A 25,584-nucleotide genomic window follows, 5' to 3' on the forward strand; every position below is an offset into this window, starting at 1 on the left:
CTGTTGTTTTCATTCGGGGGGCAAAAGGGATGTCAGGGAATCACCTGAATTCTCAGAGGAGGATCTGTGCTTTTTGTTTGTTTCTGCACAAGAGAAGAGAGGTTTTTCACAAGGTGTTTATCCTGGAGCAGCTCATACCACCCTGGCAGGTGGGGGGAACCCTGTGAAAAGCCAGAGCACTTCTCCTGCCTGGGACAGGAAAGCTTTGATGGTTCCAGTGTGAAACAGCTGCATAGCTTGGATGCCATGCTGCATCAGCAGCGCGTGGTGGCAGAGAGGAAATGCCTGAGGAGCTGCGGGTGTTTGTGGGCTAGAAAAGTGGAGGTTGGTCATAGGTATGTCACTGTGGAGGTAGCAAGAGTGTTGGAAATTCCCTTTAAGAAGTTATTTTCCCAATAAGTCTTGAGATCTTTGCAGGAACTTTCGCCAAGCAATCCATTCCAGATTTTGGCATTCATCCTTTCTCTTCCCGGTGCTCATGCTGAGCAGATGAGCGCAATGGCCAGACCTAAAATGAAGAGCATCTACAGTCTGATCTCATCCTCCCTTGCTGCCTTTGGCTGGAGTGGAGGAGGAGCTTTGAAATCGGATTATTACTTCGAGCCTCTTGGCTTTGGAACTACAGACTGTTCACTACGTTGCCAATGGGCTTAAAAGCTTAGCAGAACTCCCACTAGGTGCCCAGGAAGCCTCTTACCCTCAGAGGCGGTGACATCGCAGGATCAGCTGTTCCTTATTTATCGTGCAACAGAATCATCTGGGGAGGTGTCTTATGAGCCCGGTGGTGTTGTTTCCAGAAACAACATCAAGAGCAGGTAGCTGTGCTGATGCTGTGCCTGCCCATGTGATTGCTCTCAGCCAAGGCACAGTGTCAAACAGTTGCTAAAATTGTTTGTCTTCAGCCTCTGGTGGTACTTAGTAAGTGGGAGCATCAAACCCAGCATTTATGGAGAGAGAAGGGTTGAAGGTGTCTAAAACACCACCCTACTGGGGGGACTTCTAGCCCTAAAACAGTGAAGTCTACTAGTAGGTTAGCAGTCTGAATCATACCTGTGCAACTACCAGGAGAGATTCTTCCTAGGCAGTAATAAATGGTATCTTTCTTATGGAGAGGCAAACAGGATGCAATTCAAGTGGACTTTGTTTCCTCTCACACTGTTGTCTTTGGAGGTTATTTTCAGATAGAGGAGTTGAACCTGTGGTTTGGGCAGTAGCGATCATTTATTTTATGGGAGTGTTTTCATTTGTTTTGGTGGGGTTTTTTGTTGTTTTGGTTTGGCTTCTTTGGGAGGGCATGATCCCAGTACTGCTTCCGTAAAAGGCATGGACCCCTGATTAGAAATTTAAGCAAATCAGTGCTGAGCTTGCCTTGCTTAAATGCCTTTCATGGGCTTCTCGGAAGTCTTCCATGGGGTTTGCAAGAGGTCAGCAATCCATGGGCTGGTGACCATTGGTTCAGCAGAGGCTGAAATTTCTGTCTCTCTACCATGTGAAGCCAGCTCAGTGCCCAGTGTGATGCCTGCTCCTCAGCCAGCATAACTGGCTTATGGTAAATGGTGTAGATTATCTGCTCTGAAGGAAAAGGGGATTATTTTGAAAGGGAGAAATGATCCTTTGGAGGGGAAATAGCTCAATCTCCAAATGCTTTGTCTGCTAATAAAACCGCTTGGAAAGAAAGATGATGGCAGTGGCATCAAGTTTTGAGCCTTGTGGGCTCTCTCTTAGCCTTGCCACAGAGTGAAGTATGCCCTTGGTAATGGATGTGATACTTTCTCCATCTGTAAAATTGTCCTGTATGTGGGTGTGTGTCCCCACCTCCCTTCCTTCACAGGTGCTGTAAAGCTTTATTAAATGTTTTAACAATGCTTTGATGCTCAGGCATGAAAGCTACTCTGGAGGTATAAAATACTAATGCCTAACTATTAAGCAGAAATGAATCCCTTGTTACATCAGAACATCAGATGTGCCCTGTCCATCTGAAAGGTTACTTTGTAGGGGAAGAAACTGAGCGAGCAGCAGTTTTACATCTAAGTGCTGACAATGCATAAAATTTGTAACAAATGTAGTTCTTGTCCCAAATCGGTTACCCTGCAGGCAAGATGATCTAGAAGGAGAGGAAAGCGTTATTATCACCAGTAGGCTGCCGTGGGTCATGAAGGAAAAGGACCGATCGTTCTGAAATCTCTTTTCAGTGCAGTTTAGCCACCCAGTGTGAGCTGCTCGCATTTGTTTGTATTGCACAGCAGTGAAAAATCCCAGTTGCAGAGCAAGCTGCAGCGTGCTGTGTAAACAGGGGAGGGTCCCTGTCCCCAAGGGGAGATCAGAGGCAGCAGGTTAATGTGGATGGAGTACAAGACACCACTGTTCTGGCTGCAGGGTAGGCAACAGCACAGTGGTCTCAGTTCCCCAGCAGCCTGATGCTTGTGCTGATTTTTAAGCATTCTGATAGAGATGCAAAAGAAGGACAAAAAAGCAGGGTTTGTTTATAAATCACACGTAGAAAGTTGTAGTTGTACCATGACAAACATCATCAGCACTGCAGAGGGTTTTTATTTTGAGACATGCATGGGACAGAGTGAAAGGAATCCAGTGTTTGTGCGATCCCATCCATAGCCAAAAGGAGCTGCTGGGAGAGAGGAAGGCTTATGCTGTCTGCACGGCTAGCACCATGGGATTTGGTCTTTGCAAAGAGTTGTAACATGGAGGCAATATGATAAATTCTCCCCGGGTTTCTGCTTATAACAGTCTCCCTAGTATGAAGTTGTCGTCTCACACCTCTGCTTGGCCTTGGCATAACATTATGTCCCTACTTACAACAGGCTTGAAATAGCCTTCAAAGACTTCTTACAGAAAGCTGAGGGAAGGACTAGAAGGTCTCAGAAAGCAGTGATGGACATTAAGGACTGAACTGAAGAAAAAAGAAAAGGGAAGCCCTTTGCTGCTCTAGCTTTTTCACCCTCCCCACATGACAGTCCCTTTCTAAGTGGGCAGATTTTCTCCTCCATCAGGTGTGTGCTTTTCGCCATGACATCTCAGATGCTGTGCAGAGGCTGCTGCAGCAGTGAGTGTCACTGAACTCCTTCACCTTGTGCCCCTGGAGTTAACAGAGAATGCCAGCTCAGCTTGTGGTCCCCAGGAGCCAAGGTGAAGATGATGATGTTTCTTTGAGGAGAGCTGCCAGTTCTCCACATGATGCAAATACAGACTGGAAAAGCCAGGGGCCCTTTTCACATAGGGAACCATACAGTCCTGGAGCACCACACAGAGAGCCAAGCATGCAGGCTACACCATTGCCCCCAGGACTGGGGCAGCTGGGAAGAGAACATGAGGCTGTAGCAGTGATGGTCCCAGCACTGCAGAAATACCAGCCCCATTGTGTTGCCAAGCTGTCTGTTGGGTCTGGGGAGTTGCGAGATATGCAGTGTGTCAGGCTGGGAGTGTAATCTCCTCTCAAATATTTGGATAACGGTTGGTGCCTCCAGCCAGCCACTGAAATTGAGATAATGTGGCTGGGAGACTCCGTCAGGACCAGGAATTGTAGCTGCTTTCTATGGCTTTTCTTGCAGCCATCTAGACCCACCGCTGCGTGAGCTACTGGGGCATGGGGCAGAGTGCAACACACTCTGCCTCCTCAAGCTGGCAGCCTCAGTAAGGTTCATGTTTTGAACCTTTACTTCCATACAATCTCAGCAATGACAACAGGCTGAGTGCTCTGGCTGCTGGGGAAGATGATATCAAAAGGGAGCTGAGTATATCTTAGAGGCCAGCTGCATTGACAGACCCAACAGGCTCATTCCCTTTGCTCTGGGACTGCGTCTTGTTTTTTTTCTTGTGCTGACCTCTTTTTGTTGCTTTGGTTGGATGGGCTGGATGTGCTTTGCACTGGAAGGAGGATGCATTTGCTATGCTCTTGCCCAGTACCAGTGAGGTGAAGGAAAAGTCTTGGCTCCATTTAGCAGTAGTGTTGCAGTTTCTGTGCGTGAGTTAGGGCTGGCTCAGCACAGCCCACGGGTGGCTTTCTGTGATCTCCTAAACCCCTCAGCAAAAGCCTGTTGAGTCACTTGGGAGCATTGCAGTAGAAAGCTGATAACAGCAGCAGTCTAGAAATAGAGCTGAAGGGATTGGGTTTTTAAACTGGTGACTAACCTGGACAAGGCTTAGCCAAGCTTAAACTGGTTATGTCCCATCAAATTCAGCCACAAATGATTTAGCCCCAGTGCAGAGCTGAAGTTTGTGTGGTCCTGCGTGGTCCTGTGCTGCAACACGTGTCAGGCCTCCCAGCAGTTTTGGAGCACATCTCCTAAAACCAGAGCCATCTTCTAAAACAGAAGGCTAGGGGCCTAGTGAGGCCTCCTCCCAGCACACCAGGAGCCAGAGCCACCCCTGCCCGCTCCTTTCCCAGGGAGCAGAGGAACGGGTTCATGGCCTCTCGCCTGGCCCGGCTCACCCCGCTGCGGGCCAGCGCTCCTCGCGGGCAAGGTGGTCACCCTTGCTCCTGCGGCCGCTTTTTCCCAACAGCCACTGCATGACTCAGAGGGGATTTAGTCGAGGCTGGGGGAGGGAAAGACGTTAAACAGGCTTTTCCCTAATGAGGTGTGACGCCAGCTGGAGAGGGGGAGAATCCTGCTTTTCTCCTGTCTCTTGCTCTCTCCAGCTACGGGAGGAGGAGGAGATGTGTCCCCCCCCCCCTTCCTCTGCTGATTTGCTGCCTCTTCTGTTTCCTTTCTGTTCTGTCCCCAAAGCGTTTTGGCAAGGTTCAGATTTCTGCGCTCACAGCTCAGTGCTCAAAGAGAAAGGGGAAAAACAAAAGGGTTGCAGGCGCAGGGGGGAGGGATGATGGCAGGGAGGAAGCCCAGGGCCCGTCTGGAGCGCAGGGATGGGCGCCCAGGGGCAGGCCCTGCCCTGAGGACCGAGGCCTGGTGGCCTCTTTCTCCTGGGAGTCCCTTACCCTGCTTCACCCACCTCTGTTCTGTAGACTTTGCAGGATGCTGTTGGAGGGGAGGGCTGGGAAAACAAGGTTAATTCTTCCTCTTCCGTGATCTGGGCTGAAGCAGTAGGTGCAAACCCAAGAGGATCCCAACTTTGTGGTCCAGAAACATTGAGATCTACGTGTCATGTTCTCTGGCACTCCCACAGCAGCCTGTGCGCATGGGGAAAGTCCTGCATTCAGGTGTTCTGGGGGTAGAAAGGCAGAGAATTGCACCTAGGTAGAAAATAGTAGTGCTGAGTTGAATGGGGCTCAGAAAACTCCAGGGAGACCTCACTGTGGCCTTTGAGTACATGAAGGGAGCTTACAAACATGAGGAAGAACAACCTTTTACATGGCCTGAAGTGATAGGACTAAAAGTGGGGAGATACAGGTTAGATGTTAGGAACAAATTCCTTACTCAGGAGGTGGTGAGAGGCCCTGGCACAGTTATCCAGAGAAGCTGTATCGCCCCATCCCTGCAGTGTTCAGGGCCAGGTTGGATGGAGCCCTGGGCAGCTGAGCTGCTGGGTGGCAGCCCTGCCCATGGCAGGAAGTTGGAACTGGGTAGGCTTTGAAGTCCCTTCCAGCCCAAGCCATTCTGTGCTTCTCCGATTCTCTGACCTTTCACACTGGGAAAGTACATCTCACTGCTCCTGCCCTGTCACAAGCAGCAACCCAAGAGAAGCAGACCAGAGCTTGATAGGACAGTATCAGTATCTTTCTCCAAGGCTTTGCAGGATAGAGCGTCCTTATCTTTTTCCAGGATGAATGGCCACCCCTGACAAATAACCACTGCAGAGGTGGCCAAGGGGAGGCAGGGGAGGCTGATCTGCCCTGTGTGCCCATCCTCACCCTGCACCTCAGGAATGTCCCTTATCTCCCTGAGCGACCTGCAGGCTCCCAAAATGTAAAGGTCACTGCTGGGCCTGGAGAACAATCGTTGGCAATACAGGACTATCTGAGGGGATTGTGGACGCTGTTTAATGAGTGCTAGTCAAACAGCAGGCTGAAAGGGCTCACGGGAAGCAATTTAAATATCCCTTCCTACAAAAGGCTGTCACATCCCAGCAAAGGCAGGCTAGTGACTGACGGCTTTAGTGCACAAGTATACTATGGCTGAGAGAAAGGGGGAGGGATATCCTCAGTTGGAGGCTTACTGTTTTCCCCTTTCTTCTGACTCCTCACATATCTTTTGTTTACAAGGTCCTTGTAATAACTTACCTTACCTGAACATTTCTAGAGGTGTCTTAGCACATCACATACCTTTTTTTCTTTTTTTTTTTTTCTTTTTTCCTTTCCCTTTTCCTTTTCCTCTTTTCCTCTTTTCCTCCCTCTTTTCCTCCCTCTTTTCCTCCCTCTTTTCCTCCCTCTTTTCCTCCCTCTTTTCCTCCCTCTTTTCCTCCCTCTTTTCCTCCCTCTTTTCCTCCCTCTTTTCCTCCCTCTTTTCCTCCCTCTTTTCCTCCCTCTTTTCCTCCCTCTTTTCCTCCCTCTTTTCCTCCCTCTTTTCCTCCCTCTTTTCCTCCCTCTTTTCCTCCCTCTTTTCCTCCCTCTTTTCCTCCCTCTTTTCCTCCCTCTTTTCCTCCCTCTTTTCCTCCCTCTTTTCCTCCCTCTTTTCCTCCCTCTTTTCCTCCCTCTTTTCCTCCCTCTTTTCCTCCCTCTTTTCCTCCCTCTTTTCCTCCCTCTTTTCCTCCCTCTTTTCCTCCCTCTTTTCCTCCCTCTTTTCCTCCCTCTTTTCCTCCCTCTTTTCCTCCCTCTTTTCCTCCCTCTTTTCCTCCCTCTTTTCCTCCCTCTTTTCCTCCCTCTTTTCCTCCCTCTTTTCCTCCCTCTTTTCCTCCCTCTTTTCCTCCCTCTTTTCCTCCCTCTTTTCCTCCCTCTTTTCCTCCCTCTTTTCCTCCCTCTTTTCCTCTTTTCCTCTTTTCCTCCCTCTTTTCCTCTTTTCCTCTTTTCCTCCCTCTTTTCCGCTTTTCCTCTTTTCCTCCCTCTTTTCCGCTTTTCCTCTTTTCCTCCCTCTTTTCCGCTTTTCCTCTTTTCCTCCCTCTTTTCCGCTTTTCCTCTTTTCCTCCCTCTTTTCCGCTTTTCCTCTTTTCCTCCCTCTTTTCCGCTTTTCCTCTTTTCCTCCCTCTTTTCCGCTTTTCCTCCCTCTTTTCCTCTTTTCCTCCCTCTTTTCCGCTTTTCCTCCCTCTTTTCCGCTTTTCCTCCCTCTTTTCCGCTTTTCCTCCCTCTTTCCCGCTTTTCCTCCCTCTTTCCCGCTTTTCCTCCCTCTTTCCCGCTTTTCCTCCCTCTTTTCCTCTTTTCCTCCCTCTTTCCCGCTTTTCCTCCCTCTTTCCCGCTTTTCCTCCCTCCCTCTTTTCCTCCTTCCCTCTTTTCCTCCTTCCTTCCATTATTCTTCTCCTTTCAAGTGTATTTTGTTAGAGGGCAGGAGATTGCCAAAGTCCTTTACAAACAAAATAAGTCAGTGCCTCCAAAATACTAGCTGATTACCAAGAGAATTCACTTGGTGATTATTATTTACATAGCATGATTGCTGTTTATATAGCAGTAACATCACTCCATCTGAGTGATGGCAAGCAGTAACTGTACTTTTTGCATCAACTTCTCATTAGGCAGAGTAGTCATCTCAAGGCCAGAACTGAGATTCCTTGGACATTTCCTATCTCGCAGCAGGGATGCTGTGTTAGGCTTAGGCTGCCCCTTGTTCTTTCTCTGCCTCATGATTTCCCGTAATAGATGTGTTTAATACATTCCTCACAGGGCAGGTGTCAGGCTTCTGTTTATTGAGCACCCTGGGTACTCTGCAAAAGGTAAATAAGAGTGGTGTTCATAATGAAAATATGCTATTAATACATTTCCAGTTAAAAAGAAAACAAACAAACAAAAAACCCCTATAAGCAGCATTTAATCTGCAATCTATTATCAATAATTTTATTACTGTCATTACGGAGGTCTAATAAAAAAGCATTTTCCCTTCCTTATTGGGTAAGTGCCAAAGCGTTTATCCTTTATTCTTTGGTCATTAACCTTTACTCTGTAGTCATTAGTGTAGCCATTTGTGTCTGTTGAGTAACGTTCAAGTAGGAGTTCGTATTAGACTCGTTATTTACTCTGAAACTCAAAAAGAATAGCTTCTTATGGTTATTTTTCCATATCCAGTCTTGTTTCTAAGTTAACTGCTGGTGATCACTTCAGTAGGAACTGGATTTTTCAGACTGTGAGTGATTTTCTGGAAAACGAACACAATTGTAGCTAATCTAGTGACATTTTGCAAGTAAAGCTTGAAATCTCTTGGTGAAAACCACCCGTTTTGCACATATTAAGAGACTGGCTGATTGGTTGGACTAAATGTTTCTAAAGGTATTTCCAACCTCAATGATTCTATGAATCATTGAAAATACCAAATAACTACGTTTCAGAATATTATCTTTCCAATCAGTGAGTTTATGCACCACACCTTTATGTGACCTCTACTGTGCTGAAATAAGCTGTAGTACTCTCCACTGCACTGTCAAGGGTTGGGGGCTTGGGGATGGGGTTGTGAGGTTGGACATCTCTCCGCCCCTTCTTTCTATGTTCTTGAAAAATGTGATGAGAAATAAATTAAAAACAGGCATTTTGATTCTTTCTTTGAGGAATTTTCTTGCAAACTTTCAGCCTTTTCTGCCTATCTGTCCAAAATTCCTCTTTACGAGTGGCTTTTTGGACCATACTTAAATGAACTCACTAGTCATAGCGAGTAGAAAACAAAGAACGAAGATGCTGATTCACATCCTTCAGCAGAACACAGAAGAAGTCACAGACTTCTATTAGGCCATAGCATCTTAACCTGACTGAACCATATTCTTCTGTTTCCAGAGGAAAGCTGAAGAGTGTCATTCAGTAGAACCCTTTCAAGGCCCTCATGTAAACTCTTGCAGTGAAGAAGTCATAGTAGTACTGTTAATGATAGGGAAGTTTGGCTTACCCAGTGTATGCCTTCCTCCTGTATATGTGCTTTAGGCTGCATGGCTCTTGGTCCTGATAAGCTAACAGTATATTTTGAGGAATTAGTTTGATGGCTGGATTTTTTTTTCTCTTTTTTTTTTCACTCATTAGGAACTGGAAGCTGCTCTTCACAGGGATGATGTGGAATTTATCAGCGACCTGATCGCCTGCCTTCTTCAAGGTTGCTATCAGCGCAGAGACATCACGTGAGTAACCTCGTTCCGTGGCTTAAGTGCTTTGCATGGGAGCTAATTAACAGAGGCAGAGGGATATTTCACAGCTTTGGAGTGATGAGATAGCACTGATCAGCAGTCGCTAGCAATCAGGCTGGATTCTTCACTAAGTGAAAGGGAATTCTGGTTCTTCTGGGGCTGAGTTGCAGGTTATTGATTTTATGGACCCATTGTTAAGCAAACAACTTTGGGAGAAAAAAGATATTCAGATCATATGCAAACCTGTTTGATGCTCTGCTGTGGTGCTAACGCATACAGAGAATGTCTGCTCTTGTGTTCCAGACTCTGTTTGGTCAGTTTAATGATACCACAGTGAGTGTTTAAATCATCACACATTTGAGGGATGTGGTTCAGTGGGTGTGGTGGTGATTGGTTGATGGTTGGACTAGATGATTTTAGTGGTCTTTTCCAACCTTAATGATTCTATGATTCCATGTTTTCAATGTTTTATATGCGTTGCTTAGAATAAAACTTGCTGCTCCACAAGCCGTTTCACTTGCATGGGAGACCCCACTGCATTACAAAGAGAACTGTAATTTTCTTGGAAATAAGAGGAGCTGGAAAGTGCTTTGACATGTCTCTGGATGTTGAAACATCAAGAGAACACTTTGTCAGTGTCCACTTAAAGTAGCTTTCTGAAATGAGACTGTTGTAGAACATCGTTCTTTGAAAGGTCGCTGGCTCCCACAATGAAATGTGCTCCCAGTGATAACAGCGCTCTTTTATTTGGTCTTCTACCGTGAATCATGTTAATAAGAAAGCATAACTGGGGAGACAAAGGCAACTTGGCAACAGTTGCTGTTGCTTAGAAGAGGTACTTAGGCAAATACATGGGCATAGCCATAGGTGCTTGTACACTATTTTTAATCAACTGTGTATGTATATATTTATATATACTTATACCATATGTGTATATATATATGTATATATATATGTAGTAGTCTTGCACTGCTGGGTTAACAATTGGCCTATGTGGATTTCAGGACTTGAACATGGCAACTGTACTGTGTTTAGAGTCTAAACGAACTTGATGTAGTGAGAGGCTTGATTGTAAAGTGACTACAATGACATGTACCTCCGTTATCAAAGTAGTCACGGAGCAATGTAGCCCTGCTTATAAACATGCCAAGTTTGTTCATGTGGAAAACACTGGAAAGTAGTAGTTCAAGTGCATTGCTTACCTTCATCTGCTCACCTTTGTGAAGCAGGAAGATTTGTCTTTGATAAACTTGATGAAATCAGCATTCTGAGGTTCTCCTAAGCTCTCAGTACCTACAAGTGTTCACTTAGCAGTTGCACTGTTTACCTGACTCCCCTTTCTCTTGTTATTTTAATTAAGAAAAATCAAGCATGATTCATGAGTGAGTTGCTGGCAAGCTGTTTGTCTTCTGGGGAGGTTTGCACATGTACACGTGTGTATGCACTCACGTACAGTAACATGACTCACCTGGCAGCTTAGCAGCGTGTAGTGATTCAATATTGTGTATGGGTTCCACTTTGTGTGCATGTAAATATAGGCTTGCTTAACTCTGAGCTGCAAAAGATATAAGAAGGTAATGCCACTGCAGAAAAAAAGAAGTGGTAACCCAAGCATGTTTTTGTTCAGCCTAGTACCTTCACAACTGTTGCTCTGTCCATCTGCATATAAAAGGTGATGTAGGAAATGGTGAGCTTACCCCTTTCCCAAAAGATTGTGCTAAGGAGAATATGAAGAGGAAGCCAGCTCAGCCTTTCAACAGCACCTCCTGTAGAATGGGGTAAATGAATAGACAGGGGAATAACAAGAAAAGTATTTTTCCCAGAGGAGGTGAGGAATGGAGCACAGAAGGAGCAGAGCACTGGGAATGGTGGAAGGAATGTATCTGGAAAACTGGAATTAATGGACCTCTGGGAAGGAGGGTTCTGAAGCATAGGAGAAGCAATAGGAAAGTAGGCTGCCTGGAAACAGAAGGAAAGGTGTCATATGCAAAAGGATGCTATGAATAAAGAATCATTAAGATTCAGTCTAAACCTTAGGCTTAATCCTAGTCTAGTTAGTCTAATCTTAGACTGATTTTTAGCCAGAAGACTGTAGATAAATGAAAAACGATGGTTTGGATATACTTAAATAAAGTTGACCTGCTGCTTGTTTCATGCTTATGCTTATGCAACCAGCCATGGTGTACTTATTCAAAATAACCCTGTGTTTTTAAAGCCTCTCATTGTTCCTTAAGATTCATTTTGATCACCTTTGTTCTTTCTACTCAGAGCTCAACTCCGCCAGTGCACAGCTTTTCTAATCTACTCAGTTTGTCTCTAGTTAACAGTAAAGAGTTGAGCCTCTAATTGGCCTTTTCAGTGCTCAGTCAACAAAAATGTGCAAGTGGAAGAGGCAGAACTTATGTGGAAGATCAGCTTAGATCTGTCTTCTTATGATAGACTAGCACTCCATATTTTTCTGTTACAGACAGCTAGGAGGTGTGCGTGTGTTGCGTGGGAAAAACCAGCAGTCTCACAGACCATCACAGTGGCATTACAATAGCAATTTCTGCAGTCATTTGTGTTCTGCATCCTTATGCTGAAACCCTGAGCTGTTAATCTTCAGGCTGTAAACATTGCTCCCTTTTGCACCTAGGAGGGGAAGGTAGGAGCTTGCTTTCATCCTCAGTTTGGGGCTGGAACACTGAGGCATAAGATGCTTAATAAAACTTCATGTAAAATGTAGTTTACCTGCTTCTCAGAGGGTTTTTGAGGTTTAATTAGTTTTGTAGTCTTACCTCTTTGATGGCCAAAATGCTATCTGTCTATGCTTTCTCACAGTCTGTCTGGGAGTAGATTGCAGTCCTTGTCACATCTGTTTTGATGGCATGCAGAACTTACGGGTGAGCCGGGTTGCCTGGCTTTAATCATGCATCATAAAGGGGTATAAAACTGTCACATACCTTTGCTAATTATAACGTGCTCTCAAGTAATTTTGTAAGTGGAACCTAGCAGAGAGTCCTTCTAATACACAATTTAACATACTCTAATTTGATTTGCTTATTATTGAGGGTAGTGGGGGGTGGGGGGGGTGGAGAACAAGATTAATAATTCTATAGGGTTCTGTGATTCTTGGTTTTGAAGTAGAGCACTGTGTTTGGCAGCTTTTCTTTGGTTTTGATATTCTTTATGACAGAATTATATATATATTTTTAAAGGAATTGCATACAAGAGGGACTGTTTTTCACTTGGCTTGATGGTTAAGAAGTCTTGACTCTCTGGTAACTTACAACTAACTTCCTTTAAGGATATCTGCATTTCGCCACTGAGGTTATTTACTGGGATGCCATATGTTAGTCTTTAAATTGTTATTTATCATAATCACAGCAGTTGGGAGTGCTCTTTGTTGACCTGATTCTCAACACATTAAGCTTTGTAGAAGTACAGGACTAAGAAGATGGTAGCGTGCATTTCTGTTTTCCAGCATCTTTAGCAGTGACCCAATAGCTGTTCTTGTTTGGCAGCAGGCAGGCAAATCACTTGCCCAGAACAATTTCTCTCTTTCTCTCCTCCATCCCTTCTGATCCAAAACATTTTTGTGTCATGACATGCAGCTTTTGTTGTTTTGTAAATGCACTTAATAGCGTTCGCATAGCATCTATACCATCTGAGTACTAACACCATAGAATAACTAACACCCTTGAAGCCTTCTTCTATGATCTCTCTTCCCAGTCTTATGCTATAGGCACAATTTGGTTTGATGTCAGCGAGTTTACCCATACGTTTTTCCAACCTTTAGCATTTGTGCACGGACCTTGAAGTGTCTGTATTTCTTTTAATTGCTTCAAAATGCAGCTGCCTGGAGAGCGGGGAGTGGCAAGGTAAAGAACTCTTTTCTTTCTAGAATTTGGGGTTTGTACAGCAAATTTTTAAGGCTGTTTTTAAAAACAGTCATGTTTGCTTCAGAATCTCTTCGATACAAATTGGGCAGCTGCATAGTCCCTAGGGGCTGCCACTTTACTTCCAGCAGGAAATGTGACTTGATGACTTGTATCAAGACAGGAAGATCAGAGCTTCAGCTAACAGCAAAGGCCACAACAGGAGCCTTCTGCAGCTGTTTTAAAGTCAGAAGCGACGGTGTGACATGGTTGTGTACACTCAACTAAAATAATCTAGAAAAAAACTCCCACTGTTCAACATTTCTTTAGGTGAAACAACAGCTCTGTTGTTGCACTTTTGCTATGTTTCAACGCGATGGCATAAAAAATTTCAACAACTTTATCATGCTTCTCATTGGGAAATGTTTTACGTGCAGTTGTATTCTCTTGAAGGAACATTTTAATTACTTTTTCTTATAGCATGTGTCACTTTTTTCAATGTGGACAAAGGTGCAAGAAAGTGAGGAGAGGAACAAAACAATCTCACAGCCCTTGCTGTGCCCCATGAGGCTTTGCTTCTTTTATCTTGGAAGACTGGTCCATCACAGTTGCTGAAAATTAGATAATTGACTCATGGCACCACGGAAGTCCTTTGCTTACTTAAGAACCTCAATTATTATTTCTTATTTGCCCTCCTAATGCACTGGAATTTCTTCTTTCCAAGTGGATAATGTGTTTTGTACCTACCTTCAGTTCTTTCTGGATCTGTAGATTAACCTTGGAGTCTTTGGCCTGTAGTTTGTGCTTGCTTTGCTCTAATGAAGACTTTCCGTAACTCCTTCCCTGCCCCCATTTTTCTGAATTATTCCTCTCCTCTCCTTATTTTTGAGGCATTGAGACTCCCAGTGTGATGACTGAAGAACTATATTCCTTCTCTACTGAACTGACAATTCAGAACACTGCCTTTACTCTTACTTATTTTCTAATGCTTGTTCTGTAATCAGGTATTTGAGTGATCATCAGAAAAAGAGAAGGGATAATCTGAAATCATCTAACCCATCGGGGCAGAATGCCTGCTTTTGTGTTTAATAAGTCTGACTATTTCACTTCTTGTTTTTGCCATGTCATTTTCTGTTCACCCTCGCTCTTTATTCTATGTGGACTTTGTCTTTGGTAAAAGTGCCTTTGGTAAAATGCCTTACCTCTTGAAATTGCTCTTTTGCAGATTTTCTGTGAGCTGCATCCTTACAGAAACTGCTGTATATTGGTTTGATGTAGGGAATAAAGTTGCAGATTGTCTGGGATTGCTGGTAAACCGGTGTCAGGTTTTCAAGCTCATGGATATTGTGATGAACCAGGCTGCAGAAATAGCTAAGCTGAAGTACCGAGACAGTCTGAATGGATCCAATGCCTCAGTTGGTGCCGTAATATCTGGGGCAGACAGTCTCAGCCCTGTCACAGTAGACTTGGGGAACAATACCTTTTGGAAAGAGTTTACAGCCAATGCTTGCATTTGTGCCAGTGACCTCGATTACAACAACTGTTTCAATGGCCCAGTCACAAACCACCTCACTAACTCAGAATCATATTCATGAATGCCAAGTGAATATCAACAAGATCAGCATTATTTACTGTCTGACTTTTAACAAGTGCTGTGTTGCATACATCATGGAGATTGGTGGATGGCCTCTCAAATTGACCCAGTATCATCAGAGCAGGAGATATCTTGAGGGGGCAAGGGAGATGAAGTGGTTGCATTGCTCATCTTGAATCTAATATTAGCATTTATTATACTAATAGTCAAGCCACGCGAGGTGAGGCTTTTAAAGGGTAAAAAGTGAAAATGAAGCAGCTGGCAGGTATTGGGAAAGGAAGGATGAGATTACAGCAGTAAAATAACATGGTCGTTCAGAGATTAATGAGTAGTACAGTAGAATAAAATTAGAGTTTGAATATAAATAAAGCTAAGTAAATGATTCTCAGGTGGGTAAAATGAATCTTTAAAGAAGAATCTGAAGAAAAGTTGGTTGTGTGCTGTGGAAGTGCTACTCCATAGGTGTGATGAAGAAAGAATGAAAATGGAAGAAAAGACGGTGTGTGTGAAAACTGCATTATTGTCAGGGCAGATGGATGAGAGATGAATAGATTGGATAGCTGCAGAGAGGGAGTTATGCAAAGTATTGACGGGAAGGAATTAGTGGCTAAACTTTAAAAGGATGGATAAAGAACAGTCGGTGAAGGGCTCTGGAAACTGCAGTGATGTCATAACGCTGCTGTCATTGCTTGAAATATGAAATGGACAGCTGTGTGTTTAAGTTCTTGATGTTGCAAACCAAATACTCCTGAGAGGAGGAAGAAAGCGATGACAAGGAAATAAATTGAGAAAGCATGTGGAAAAAGTCTGATGTTCAGGCATAAAGGAGCAGACAAAGAAAGAACGATGGAGAAAGAGGAATGGGATGTGGAAGTCCTTTGCATAAAGCCTTTGTCCTCACTTCTGAGACTTGCGTTTCAGGGTAGCAGTGTTCCAAACCACTGGTGTAGGATTTTTGCTCCAGCACATCTGTAGAGTTAAGCCACCTCCCAGCACCTCAGCCACGTTCTGAAAACAGTCTTTGGTCCCAGGATAAAAGTTCTGAGATTGTCTCCTGGAGCCTTTTAGCCCCAGCGAGCTTGATGAACATCTGAGGTAGGTACTGGCCAGCTATGAATCTCCTACAATCGGTTTCTGTCCAAAATCAGCTTTGCTTTTAGTTTTACCTTGTTTTATCTTCTATCCTTACTCAGTTCCCTTTTTACTCAGCCAGCCTGTGTGATTTAAACTTTTGGAGAAAAGAGGCAAAAAGAGGAAAAGCCTGTTCTGAAATGAATACACAGAAAGTGGTCCTGAAGATCTATCTGTATGAACTTGTTCTTATTGTCCCCCAAAATACTGTAGGGCTGGTTCTAGGACAGGAGTTTGGTAAGCTTGTTTGCTTCAAGACCACCCCTATGCCAGGTAATCTTGCCTCTCTTCTTCTTAATTGTATCTTTCTTTGAGTAGCAAGGCAAATAAGGATTTGTTTCAAACGGATTTGTGCCATAACACACAAATGTGTCCTATTTCCCACAGTCATCAGCACAATAACTCCAGCTTCTTCTCCCCAGTGCTCATCATCACTATAATACCCTAAGGTCCTCTCTACAACTCTTAAACAATCAGAATAGTTTACAGTGCAGCAGCACTGTTGAGCATCCTTATGGCTATAATTTGGAAGTATCCTTTCTGTTGATGAGCACTAGGAATGAACAATGCAGCATTAAGCTGGCTCCTCCTGTTCTTCAAGGACCCAGGAATGAATAGTAAGTAACGATCCCCTTCCAGTCTGAATGTGAAGCACAGTGAGCATCATTCTTATTTGCTCTTGCAGAATATAAGAGATATATCTTTGTCTTTCTTAAGCTGATCAGCTCCAGCTCCCAAGAGTTTTAACTGCATCTCTTTGGAATGAGTGTTACTATCAAATAGCAGTAGTAGAAAGAAAAAGGTACAGAGATGAAAATCAGAAAGCACAGATGAAGCCTGGGGGGTGCTTTTAAGGTAATTGGTGGGAAAAAGCGAAATGCCACTACAAATGGACCAAAGCCTTTGCTGTTGTATCAGGTCAGCAGGTGAAAGTCAGGCTTTAGGTATGTTCCATTGACCTTGACCATCCAGAAAGTTGTGTTCATCCCTACTGAGACAGGAGGTACTATGCCTTAATCTTCATTTTATCACTTCTGGAGCAGCTTGTTGTTGAGCATGCGCAGTGTGTGGTTGGTTGCCAAGGTCACAGAGTAAGCCACAAAAAGGAGAGGAAATAACTCGATAATTTAAGAGTCAAGCTGTGCACCTGGAGACAGTGTGGCCAGAGCACGGCGATTCTCACACATAATTGTGTCTGTGTGACAGCAGAGATTCCTGCCTGAAGGGCTGCATGTCTCTTCCAGGTCAGATAAGTAGGCGGCACTGGCTATGCACCTAGCCTATGTGAATCAAAGCCTCCCTTAGGCAAGCCCTTCAAAGCCATAGCTGGTGGGCCTCCCACTCTCCCCAGCATTACCACTGACACCAATGGACTGAGCTAGCTTTCCCAAAGGCACTTGTTTCCCTCTTGAGCACCCAGATCCTTCTCTCTCCCTTTTTATTGTATCTAGTAACTTGTGAATAGTTCTTGGGTTAGTTAATAAATACTTCTAACACTGTTTCTTTTTTCTTCTTTTTGATCCCTCGAGGGACAGCCTTTTGTTATTCAAAGCCCAAGGTACTTGACAGAGGAGCAATGCAGAAGCCCCCAGGCTTCAAACACTTGTCTTTGCTGTGGCATCATTATGCCTAGGAGTGATTCCCTCCTCAATGCCTGATAAGCCTGAGATGGGGAAGAGCTGCCTGGAGAAGAATGTAGCATTCCAGACTCCTGAAGGGTGCTGGGAGGCAATCATCTGTGCTGTGACTGGGGGAGTTTCTCTCTTACCTGCTCTCAGGTCAGGGCCTTTCAGGATCAGCACTCCACCCTTCCACCTTTGTCTGACTCCCTTTAAGAAATCCAGCCTATTTGCAAAAGGTAGGCATCTTCCTTTGTTGAGTTGTGCTCAGAAATATATGGGATAGTTTTGTTTTGAGGCATAGGAACTGCTCCTTAAGCTCTAAAACTAACCCTGGGAATTGCCGTATCTCAAATTTATTGCCTTGTGAGCGTGTGCTCCAAGGAGAACCTCAGTTCCTTGCTTTTCAGTTGCATCCAAAGAATGACATAATTTACTGATACCGTTAAGTCTGTCAGTGTCATCAAGCCTTCTGCCTGCTGATGTGCTTGTAAAGTCTCCAGTTTGACATCAGTGCTACTTAATCTTCTCTTGGTGATCTAACATTTCACCAGCAGACCAGCTGTGCCCTTATAGATTAGTGTATTCTCTGCCTAGTGCATCCATACTCAAATCTAAGCAGTAGTAATCTTGGCATTGCATCGCTTACTTTTCTGACCATTGGTACCAGCACGTGCACTAGTGCCTTTAGCACACATCCTGGTGCTGATGCTGATCCTCCAGACATCTCTTCGTCCTCTTGACATTTTGTTACGTGGTTTCTGATTTTGAGCCTGGCAGAAGAGTGCACTCTGGAGGCTCAGAAGATTCCTTCCACTTTATCTTAGCATGCTGTCAGGGAAAAATTATGTTCCCAGTCTAGCTGCAGTGATGGATCTCTTCGGGTAAGGAAGCATTGACTTCTGACTCTCCTCAGCTCTCCAGCCCTATCTGCTAGCATACCAGAGAGTTCACTACTTAATGAAAGCCATTTTCCCTGGCCCTTCTTTAGCTGAGATCAATGTCATCATATGATAAGAGATGGCATACAATTAGGCTTTTCCCTGGAGATATCCCTCAAAATTACATGTCACCTGGACACCAAGCTTCCTTCAGGCATGATACAGAAAAATCTTCTGTTCTATCATTAACCTTCTGTAGGGGCTTGGGTGAAATGTCATTCTCTGGTACTTTTCCACCTTGAACATAGTGCAGAATGGTATCACACTGTTCTAGTACCAACTCTACTTTCCTTTCTGGGTAAAACTTTGGTAACTGACACTGCCTCTTTCTTGGGCTCCCTTGGCTAAACAGATTGATTCTTCAAGGATGGTAAAGAGCATCTGACACTGTTGGGGATGTGCATCTCATCTCCTCCATGGCTGAAGAACTGACCATCAATGTGATCATCTCATGTTATTCAATGCCTAATATTCTGCCTCCATCAATTAACAGACTTTTTTGGAAACAGTTATTTTATAATATCCAGCGCTCATTTCCAGGAATGATCCTTGCTCTTAGTGCAGCTCCTGACAAAGAAGCAGAAACCATTCATTGCTTGGCTGATACTCAAGTCGTCTTCCCACTTAAGCAGGATATCTGCTAGACCATCCTTCCAGGAGTTTTCTGAAGGCCCGTAGACGTTTCCGGATGCGTAGTATTTTAGAATCTCAACCGTATCTCAAGGAAATGAGATTTGTATTTCTAGGCAAGAAGAAGAAAAAAATAGCTTCAATATTATCTATTTTCCTGGACATGCCGGAGCGGTTTCCACGTTTACCACGTTTCAACATGGTGGTAGGCAAGTGCATAGTAGTGGCTGTTGAGAGTTGATTTCCTCTTGGAGTTTAAACCTCTCTTTGCTCATCTTCTGGCTTGTACCTCACACTTGAAGGCAACTGATTTGTCATTGCAGCTTTTGGTTAATGATTTCAGGGTTGTATCTTAATGGTAAAACTGAATAAACTATGGAGTACATAATATCTATGGGGTTAATATGGCAAAGCTGAGCAGGTGGGTTTAAACACACCTTTGGGTTGAACATGGTCAACCTGAATCAAACTCAGGAATACTTGTGGAAAATAGCACAAATCAATCATATTTATGCAGTATTGCAATAAATGGGGGAGAAAAAAGATTTTATTAAATTGTCTCAAATTACCTCTTTGTAAAACTTTATGGCCAATATACTCTCTTTCTATCTAATGCTACTCTGAGTCATGTCTTTGCATGTTCACATAGCAATTACTATGTGCTCAGCACAGTGAGGTTTCAGGATCTTTTATCTAAATTAGTTTATTTCCCCTTTTCATCCCAGTTATCCAAAACCATTGATTTGCTATTATAAGTTTTCAGTCGAATTGCAGCATCAGTAATGGGGGAAGGAGTTCCTGCTGTCTGTACCTCTTTAGCAAAATTCTGTTTGCATTGAGAGCATAAATTTTCCCTTCATGTAGACTCAGTCTTAGCAAAGGGTTGAGCTGGCAGTGAAAGAGGTATGTTTTAAGTAAGTTTTACTTGGTCTCATTAATATTCTGTTACTTGGTCTGGGCAGTATATACGTTCTCCTTCTCATCCCTTCGACACCCAGAACTTTTCTTCCTTTGCCACCGTACACTTTCAGCTATTGTTTGGGATGTTTATGGCTGCTCTGATTTTGTTGCTGTTCATATTCTTATTTGTTCCCTTCCCTAGTCAAACAACAAAAACATGCTGACAAACCCTGTTCCTGCCTAAAGTTCAAATGCAGCCAGTGTGTATATATTAGCCGTATATGTATTCCTCATCCTTCTGGTGGGCATAACCCACCAGACCTGAATAACTCTACCCTTCTGTCCTTTGGTGCTTCACATCTTCACACAAACTGCTTTCTTTCTCTGACTTGGCCAATTAGACTGCTGTTCTATTGAGACAGAGAAATGGATGCTGGGCGTCTGCTTGTTTTCTTATTTTTGAAGTGGAGACAGAGCAACAAGGAGGCAGATAAAGACAGTGAGGAACAGGTTGGCATATATGTAAGAAAGGCCATAACTGTTTGGATTGCATTTCCTTTATCAAAAAGCACTTTTACCTTCTCATATGGAAGGAGCTAGGGTGGAGATACAGCATTCCTCTTCGTTGTCTCCCTGTACCTTGAGGTGCTAGCGGTAGGACAACTACACGTAACACTTGTGGCCTCTCCTGCTGCTTCTGGGGTTGGTGATGAAAATAGGGCAGCCCTGACTCACAGAAGGGTGCTTGGAGCTGCTGCAAGCAGGGAGATGGAAAATGGCAAGCCAGTTCAAAGTAACAGGTATGTGTGATTTCTCTTGCCAGTGCTGCCTTTCTCTCGCAGCCCAATTAACAGGGGTCACAGAGCACTGATTAGCTGCCTTGGCGGTTTGTGAACATAAAACAGTGAGAAACCCAGGGTGAATGGGGGAGAGAAGATCAAATAGACACTTATCTCAGCACTCCTGCCTGTCCCCAGCATTTGCCAGCCAAAGGGAAGAGCCTTTTCAGAGCTGGCTGATACAGGACAGCATTCTATCAGTTCCAGTATCTCTTCTATCTTCTCTAAGCAAAACAACAAACAAGCAAGTCACTCTCAGCTGTTGTGTTGTGCAAAGGGTGACTGCTAGATAAAAGCAGAATCACAGGAAAAAGCATGGGACTAGAGTCAGCTAAAGAAAGCTAGAATATGCCTTATTGCCATACTGGCTCGTGAGGTGAGTCCAGCTCTTACATTTGACTTCCTCTTTGAGAGAGCAGACCTACTGTCTCACGGTTCTCACATGAGGGAAAATGAGTCTATACAAGATAGAAGGCAGCACACGTTGGCTCATAGTGGGTAAAAGGGTGTCTCCATCTAATCCATGTGTTGGTGACTGTAACACTAAAGAGCCCAAGCTGGAAACTTGCTCAGTTGCCCAGTTTTTCAGTCATGCCTAGTGTGAGAAGTCTGCATGTGCAGACCTGGAACCTTCCTGGAAGGGGTAAGCAGCTGTGGTGACCTTGTGGTTTCTCCCTCTTCCTTTGTGCTCCCCTTTTTTGGGGTAGCAAAGCAACACACACTTCTGCTGTTATGTCCAGGTTAAGTGGCTGCACTTGCTTCTGTCAAGCCAGCACATGCTCCCGTGGTGTGATTCTTTATTAGACTAGACAGCCCACATCAGCTCTCCATTCTCTCTGCCTCCCTGGAGACATTGCCTCGCTCCATAGCTGTTCCTATTCTGCTTCTCTGAGGGATACGGCATGTCTGCCAGCTCACCTTCCAGCTTCTCCAGTGTTTATTCTATGCAAGATTGCTTGAGGTAAGATGGAGGAAGATGTGGAGCAGGACTGGAATGCTCTTAGCTACTGACAGCCTTGGTTTTTCTGAGCTAAGTCTTCTCCTAGAACCATAGAATATTCCAGCTTGGAAGGGACCCATAAAGATAATCAAATCTGACTCGTGGCTCCACACGGCATCACCAAAAATCAGACCATATGTCTGAGAGCTCTGTCCATATGTTTCTTGGACTCCAGCAGCTTGGGGCTTTGACCACTGCCCTGGGGAGCCCGTTCCATGCCCACCACCCTCTCTCTGGTGCAGAACCTTTTCCTGATATCCAGTCTTGAAAACAAACCGTTAAGGATTTCAACTGGGAGGATGGTAGATTCTGTGGTATCCAACAACGCCAATTAGATTTCTGTTGTAAAATCAAGCAGCCCTTCTGCTGGAGAACCTCTTGTCCTAACTTTGTGTTGCCATGTTGGGCGAAAGGTCCTAAATTACACCAGAACCTTGCTGTCTCCATTAAGCATTTCTTCAGCCAATTTGTAATGGTGGTCTCAGTGCCACATTAGAGCTCCGGAGAAAGGTTGTGGGATGGGCAAGTGAGTGGCAGGGAACAGGAATTGCAGGGGTGCTGACCTTACTCTGCTGTCCTTAACTTCTGTAGGAGTCTTATCTTTTAGGGATGTGGAAATCTCCAGCAACTCATATTTCAGACTGCTCAGTCCAGCAGTTTGACCAGACTATTTTTTACTGTCTATTTTTTGTTCTTATGGTTTCAAATATAGCTATGTATTACAACCTGTAACGTAGAAAGAATGGCTTCCCATGTTCAGCAAAGGTAAAGACAGAGATCAGAGCACTGCGATTCTTCTGTTTTCTTTTTCCTCTCCTTCACTGCCAACGCTCCTGAATGGCCACACAGGTACACCACAGAATTGCTCGGGGTTTGGGCAGCGTCTGCATTCAGAAAACTTGTTCTAGCTGAAAGTGAAGCAGAGAAGGCAAGCCTATACGTGCATCACGTTGGCCTCGTACAGCAGTCTTTGCTCTCTTTTTGACTGTGGGAGTATGAACTTCACTCTGGAGGTGTGATCAGTCCAATTTCTTTTGTTTTTCCTGTGTTGTGGTCTTATTCAGGGCCCATTAATGTAAAACGTCCTCCTTTTCTTTGTAGCCCCACGTAGGTCAGCTGGTTTTCTCGTGGTATGATACCTGGGAGAACACTGAAAAGCAGGGCAAGGCTGGGTGTTTGTTTCCTCTCTCCTGGGGCTCTGCAAGGGTTGGACCTTGCTGTCACCAATTCAGTGAGGCCAGGAGTTACTTCTTCCCTCATGACTGGTCTTGGCTGGATTTCACAAGGTCAGTCCCCACCAGCAATGCAGGAAGCTGCTGGCTGGATTGGAAACAAAACATGGGCGTTAAAGCTTGAGGTCATGATTCATGGATCTCCAGCTCCTCGGTCATTTTGCTCTGCTGCAGTGAAGTGCTCAGAGGGGAGGCCTTTCAAGGTGCTTGTTGCCCTTGAGCCTCTGCCAGGCTGATCACAAGCTGGCCAACAGTTTGAGGAATACAAGCTTCATGTTGGCTTGCACACCTTCTGGGCGAGCCGTGCGGGGTCACAGGGCTTGGAAGGACGCAGGGCTTGGAAGGAAATAGGCAATATACCAGTCTGACCCTTTTTTTCATCCCCAAAGGATGAGGTAGTGTCTTTTTTCCCCCTGCATCGTGGCTGACTAAGTTTCTGAGTAAGGTAAGTGGTTCGAAGGTAAAGTGCAAGCTGGTCCATAAGCCTTCCTCCCCCACCTCAGATAAGAAAGCTCATTAATACAGTAAAAAAAAAAAGTCTCCATTGTTACATGAGAGCTCAAGGTCAGGCTGGTAGTAGTAACTCATATTGCTTCTGAGGTCAGCCTAAGCTTTCTCTTTCTGACAAGCCGGGATAGATTGATCATGGGGGCCCTAACATTATTTTTTCTTCTGAAATAGGCTTTGCTTCTCCTGACCCTGTTAATGATGTTTGACTGAGGTCATCCCGGCAAACCCTGAATCCTTCCCATTACCTTCTACTGGACTTGCCTTTGTGCTGAAGCATTGTATGCTTGTTAAGAATTAAGCTTTCCTGATCTCTGCTGCAGCAAAGAAGCTGTCTTCTGTGTGGGAAGGGGGAGTGGGGCTGTGTGGGGAGAGGGGGGGGAATATCTTGAATGCCATCTGTCAATTAATGCTCTCATTAGCACCTGAGTGACTCCCATCACCAAGTCAGTGCCTTCTTGCCAATTCAGAACTTAAAAGGTGCCAGCCCATAAGGTGAAATATCTTCAGTCCATAAAATTAATTCCATGATAAAACGTCTGTTCTGATGAGACCTTGGTTTTTCTTGTTTCTTTTAACTGAGAGGCAAATAATAATAATCTCGTTCACTGTGAATTAGATGCCCCAAAAGTCTATTTTCACCTTGTAAATGCAACAGTTATGGTGGGTGGCTGAGGGAATCCAAGTCTTTTTCAGCTTTTAAAGCTTTTACCAGATAGAGATAGCACTTCTGTTATTTTTCTTACCAGCTAACTCTGCAAGAGGAAACACAGGAGTAATTCTGTTCCTGTTTAAATACTCTTTGAGGAAAAAAAAAATTGAGCTCTCCCAGTCTTGCTTTCCTTTTTCTTCTTTGAAGATGTCTTCAGTGATGGAGGAGGTCTATAATTGCTGTCTGTCATCCTCTGGGTTGGTCAGGGTCCTTGGTTTTAATCTTGGGTGCAGAACACACTCTCTGGGATAAGACATAGGTCAGGCTTGCCATTTTACCAACCCTTGTAGCTTAAGAGTGTTCCAGTGTTTACTCTCCCATTGCATTTTGTAAATTAAATGAAAGGAGACTTAGAACACTGTCAACACGATAGATATCCTAACTAGTGGGTCCTGGCAATTATTCAGCATCTGTACTTTCACAAGGCTTATCTATGTGTGCCAGCAGTATCTGAGCATCGGTGAGAGATTTTTGTCTCCAGTGTTTCCAACTCCTTATCCTAATGTTTCTTTTAATCCAATATTTACTCTCACAGGGTTGGGGCTTTTTTTTTGTGTGCTTTATTTTTGAAGGTTTGTTGTTGTTTTTGTTGTTGTTTTAATTGGAGTGGTGAGGGGGAACAAAATTGGCAGCAGTTGACCACATAGGGAAGCGTGCAGTGACAGTAATTCCATACTTGGGCCATGGCACCCTGCCTGCGGGAAGTGCAGATTGACACAAGGACTCTCTTACTGAATCAGTGTTTGTTTTTGCTTTTGTTGTTTTTATGGGTTTGGTTTTTCTTTTTTTTTTTTTTTTTTTTTTTTCTGGCTTGATTTTGTTTACAGTTTCCCAGCCAAGATTTGATGTACTCCGTAGACTTTAAAGCTAAAAGCACAAGTGGCTCTGCTTCCTTTTGAGATGAGGATTAAAAAAAGACAGCAAACAAACCCCAAACAAATAAGTGTAGGTGTGTATTTCCAGCCCTACTCTTCTTGGGTTTGCTCAGAAGGGATTTCAAGTTGAGTTTGCCCTACAAGGTTCCCATGGGGCTGGGGTCCACGGGGACAACTATCCTTTCCCAGCTGAGCTCACCAGGAGCTCCAAATTAATTTTTCTCTGCATCACGTCAGCCCTGTGAAATGTTCACTTCGTCCTTTGGCAGTGTCCAAAGGCAGCTCTGCAGGAAGCATGTATGCCCTGGGAAGGGGCTCATTCTACACACTGTCCACACTGTCTTTCTGACAGCAAAGTGTGACCCAGTGCAGCAAAACCCCAGGCAATAGGAAAGGTGCCTTGAGGAGTGGGACGAGCCCCAGCAGTGGCAGACTGCTGAATTGGGATGGCTGGGTGGAGGAAGGAGTGCTCAGCTCCCATTTCCTGGAGAAACCTCCATCTTCTGGGACGGAGCTGGTCGGCAGATGGCTGAGCCGCGGCACTGGGCTCTCTGGGGGTGTATAATTTCTCTGACTGTTCTGGACGCT

The 25,584-nt window shown here is 44.4% G+C and overlaps 1 protein-coding gene across 2 annotated transcripts in view; it reads left to right on the forward strand.

The window, feature by feature from the left end:
* Positions 1–25,584, forward strand: part of CECR2 (CECR2 histone acetyl-lysine reader) — a 92,044-nt gene that overhangs the window by 37,354 nt on the left and 29,106 nt on the right. For both annotated transcript variants that reach the window (XM_072360198.1, XM_072360208.1), the window contains exon 2: positions 9,059–9,153. In XM_072360198.1, coding sequence (XP_072216299.1) covers positions 9,059–9,153 — 95 coding nt within the window. The remainder of the gene's footprint in view (positions 1–9,058; positions 9,154–25,584) is intronic.

This window comes from Excalfactoria chinensis, chromosome 1 (assembly GCF_039878825.1).
Source record: "Excalfactoria chinensis isolate bCotChi1 chromosome 1, bCotChi1.hap2, whole genome shotgun sequence".
NCBI lineage: Eukaryota > Metazoa > Chordata > Aves > Galliformes > Phasianidae > Excalfactoria > Excalfactoria chinensis.